The sequence below is a fragment of the Rhamphochromis sp. 'chilingali' genome, assembly GCF_963969265.1.
Source record: "Rhamphochromis sp. 'chilingali' genome assembly, chromosome: 9".
Taxonomy (NCBI): Eukaryota; Metazoa; Chordata; class Actinopteri; order Cichliformes; family Cichlidae; genus Rhamphochromis; species Rhamphochromis sp. 'chilingali'.
In genome coordinates, this window is record NC_137936.1 from 37,004,062 (window position 1) to 37,008,122 (window position 4,061).

At 38.6% G+C, this 4,061-nt stretch overlaps 1 protein-coding gene across 1 annotated transcript; it reads left to right on the plus strand.

The window, feature by feature from the left end:
• Positions 1 to 207: 207 nt before the first annotated feature.
• On the plus strand, positions 208 to 1,704 carry LOC308402580 (granzyme B-like; the record flags this gene model as incomplete). Its single annotated transcript, XM_080891532.1, has 5 exons — positions 208 to 265; positions 354 to 501; positions 812 to 944; positions 1,156 to 1,410; positions 1,525 to 1,704. The coding sequence occupies 5 exons, from the start codon at positions 208 to 210 to the stop codon at positions 1,702 to 1,704; spliced, it is 774 nt and encodes a 257-aa protein (XP_080747658.1).
• Between the last annotated feature and the right edge of the window lie 2,357 nt (positions 1,705 to 4,061).

A 4,061-nucleotide genomic window follows, 5' to 3' on the forward strand; every position in this document is an offset into this window, starting at 1 on the left:
TGTTTGAAATTCAATACTGTTAATGAGAAATGGGTGCGCATATAACAGATGGTGATAGATAGGAGTAGTGAAGTATTTGCTGTGAAAATTTTCAAAACCACATTACTCACAGGAAGTCGTTAAAAGTCAGATATTAGTCAGTACAAACTGCTTAAAAGGACTGACCCGTCGGTCTCAAGTTAACAGATCGAGCATTTTACCAGCGAGATGTTTGCTCTGCAACAATTTGCGGTGATTCATGCGCTGACATTCCTCGGGCAAAATGGTAAGTTGCACCATGAATACTCTTCTCCAGCCTGCATGTGGAATATTTATGTTTTTATTTTCATTTTCTTTTCTCCTAATGCTATTAGCCCTGGGAAGTGAAATTATAAATGGGAAAATAGCCCCAGACAACAAAATGCTGTATATGGCATCAGTGCAGGATTACAGAGGCTACCATATTTGTGGAGGATTTCTCGTGTCTGAGAACTTTGTAATGACTGCTGCACACTGTGACCTGTAAGTAATCTTTGCTCGAGGGAAATTTCTAATTAGACCATTTTTTTTCCCAAAATGTCCCAATGTCCTATATAAATATATATATAAATACATGTATATATATTTACTACTGTATAATGCAATGGTCATAATTTAAGTTACAGTTCTTCCTTTACAAACTGAAACCATGAGAATTTTTGTAAAACTTGTGCTAAGATCTTGAAGTAAAACTGAATTTAACTATAAAGAAATGTATCCATATTTTATTCATCATGTTGTTTATGTAACTTCAGAAAATCTGCTGATGATCTTAGAATTATATTTTATTCAGGTATCCTACATACGTAGTCCTTGGTAACCACCATCTGAGGAGTGCTGATAAGCTCGTGATACAGATTGCAGAGAAATACAAACACCCATGTTATCGGAATGTTGGCCGTGGATACGACATCATGCTTTTAAAAGTAAGGTTTATTATTTTTGTTTTCTCACATCACACTGGAAGTTTTATATCTTTGAGTGTTTGCATTTACAATATGCTGATTGAAAAACACATTTCTAGTTGAGGTAAAAAGTGCTTACTTAAAAAAAAAAGATAAATGATAGATGTTCTGTATTGCAGTTACATGGTTTTCACGTATTCTTAATCTTTACTCTTTAATTCTGTGCCTCTAGCTGTCTACACCTGTCCGACCAAGCAAAACAATTAAATTCATTCGACTTCCCTTCCGTGAAATGACATTAAATGAAATTGAGAAGTGTCGAGTGGCTGGATGGGGTAAGATAAACACTCGTGGTAATGTTGTCGATGACCTGAGAGTGGTGCGTGTGTCGGTCATCAGCCCACAAGTCTGCAGGGAAAGATGGGGTGGTCTTCCTCCCAATATTATCTGTGCAGGTGGATACAACACAACAAAAGGATTCTGTCAGGTACCTTTTCTGTCCTTCCCTTTTAAAATCTTGCTAACTGCTCTGTTGTTGAGGAATATATGAGCAGCCTGCATTAAGTATCATATGAACAAAATACATACTTCCTCCTTACAGGGTGATTCTGGTGGCCCTCTGGTCTGCAAGGGAATGGCTGTCGGTATTGTTTCTTTCAACAAACGGCTTCCTGGAACCGAGCTGGGAAATTGTAACTATCCGGACGTCCCCAATGTCTATACAGATATCTCAAAACACCTTCACTGGATCAGGAGGATTCTCCAGGGGGAAAAAAGTTAAATCTTACACAAAGCTTTGCATCAGCACACTGTAAGTGTGCAAGCTATGCCTCTGTCAGTGTTTGCTCTCAATGCAGAATAAAGAAAATGTTTCAAATATTGTTTTCTTACACAAACCTTTGCATCAGCACACTGTTAGTGTGCAAGCTATGCCTCTGTCAATGTTTGCTCTCAATGCAGAATAAAGAAAATGTTTCAAATATTGTTTCTGTGCACGAATAATATTTATTATGACTTCAAATAACTACCTAAGTAGTTTACCATGGAAAATTAATTCCATGCATTACTAATATCTCTAAACTCCTTTTCACTTCTACAGTGCATTAATCCTGATTTATCTAGTACAATGAATACAAAAGACTAACTGGGGGTATTTTAGTATCACAGTGAACCACCTGATGTGGTTTTCAGTTAAATCTCTAATAAGCCAAACAAATAGAAGCTTTGACGTTTTAATACAAGTACTACATCTGACTACAGTAACTCTTTTTAAAATTAATAGTAAGATCATGAATATTGAACATCCTGACGTCTTCTCTTGGTTGGCGTGTGGGTGCCTGCCCTCGCTTCCTTTTTGTTCCCACATTCTTCTTCTGTTGTCTGTCTGGCTCATCTTTTTTCTTCTTCTGTGCTCCCGCTGGCTTGGCCGCCATCTTTGGTGACCCTGCCGGTTTGGTCTTCTTCTTTTCCCCTGTTGTTTAATATTAGAAGGAGGAAATATAAAGTCTGCTCTCAGTAGCACCCAGAATACAACACTGCAGAACATGTTTGCTATAAATTTGTTACTGTTAGTGTATTAAATACACTAAACCAAATCCAAAGTGGAAGCTGGTTCCACAGAAGAGGGGCCTGAAAACTGAAGGGTCTGCCTCCCATTGTACTGTTAAATACTCTAGGAACAACAAGTAGGCCTGCAGTGTGAGAGTGAAGTGCTCTAATGGGGTGATATGGTACTACAAGGTCATTAAGATAAGATGGGGCCTGATTATTTAAAACCTTGTAAGTGAAGATCAGCCCCTCAGCGGTCAGGCTGAAGTTGCCTGCTTCCCTTAGGATTCACCCGACCTTCTGCGTGTCACAGTTGAAACCGGTGATCACGAGTCCTTTGCCCTTTGTCTGTAGTCGAGTCCACGGATCATTCCCTGATGATTTTTCTAATGTGAAATATTTGCCGTGGCTCATAAAAGGGAGGTTAACCTTACGAGATGTCTGGGTTAAAGGGAAAAAAAGTGATTTTCTCATTGACATCAGTGCTATTGCAACTTATAGTGTTATTGTAAACTGTATGAGAGCATGATTGTGAGTGTTCTTAGTGAAACCATGCAAACTGTGTGAAAGAGTGATTAGAGTGTGACATGAGAAAGGACTAACTGTCCTGAAATTGCTCACAGCAGACTGTGGGTTTCTAACTGGAAGGAGATCCATGTACATGAATTATTTTTGAACTGCTTCAGGCAATAAATGAGTGAAAACCTGGACTGCGACTGAAACTCTCTTTTACCTTAAATAAAAATAACACGCAACAACTGCCTATTGAATAAACATTTCTTATACGGCATGAAGAGAGCAAAGTGAACTGGAGTCAGAGTCCTTGTTTGTGTGCATAAACCTGTCCAAATAAAGGTGATTCTGAACTCAGGGGAAATATCTGAGCAGAACTCAACTTAACTGTGAGAAGCCATTTGAAAGGCACAGAAACATGATGTGATCACTCAAGAACATTTTTTTAATACATCAGCTTTACAAGCCAGTGTGGACAAACTTGGAAGTGAAAGGCTTCAGCCCTGACTTTGACTCAGGTAAGCCACTAAGAAAGTGATGGTGGTGGATATATTAGACCTTTCCTTTCTCTTTGGTTTCATTTTGGTTTCGTTTCAGTTTGGGCACCTGGATGTGTAACTGTTATTGTTTGACTTAAAATAAACCCTTTTACAATGTCAACTTGAAGTCAAACTTCAAAAGTAAAAAAAACACCCTAGCAGGTTTCCTGCCAATTCTGACCTGGCATCAAACAATCCAGTAAAATGAAAAGCAGCTCTATCACCACTTTGAATACTAAAGCTATTTTTTAAGCAAGAAACAGAAAATAAAGAAAAGAACTCACCAATTAGGTTAAGATCAACAAACTCAAATGTCTGAAGACACAAAAAGCAGACAGAGATCCTTCACTGTCAGTGGATAGAGTACGACTGAGAGTCTAAGCTGTCGGAGAGAAAGGAAACTTCTGTGCTAAACCACACAGCCACAGAAATTCTCACAGACAGACTCACAGATACAGTGAGGGAAAAGTTGGTACGGTTCATATAGCATTTGAAAAACCAGGTATTTCTCTCAGGAGTGGTGGAGGGCAAAACAGAG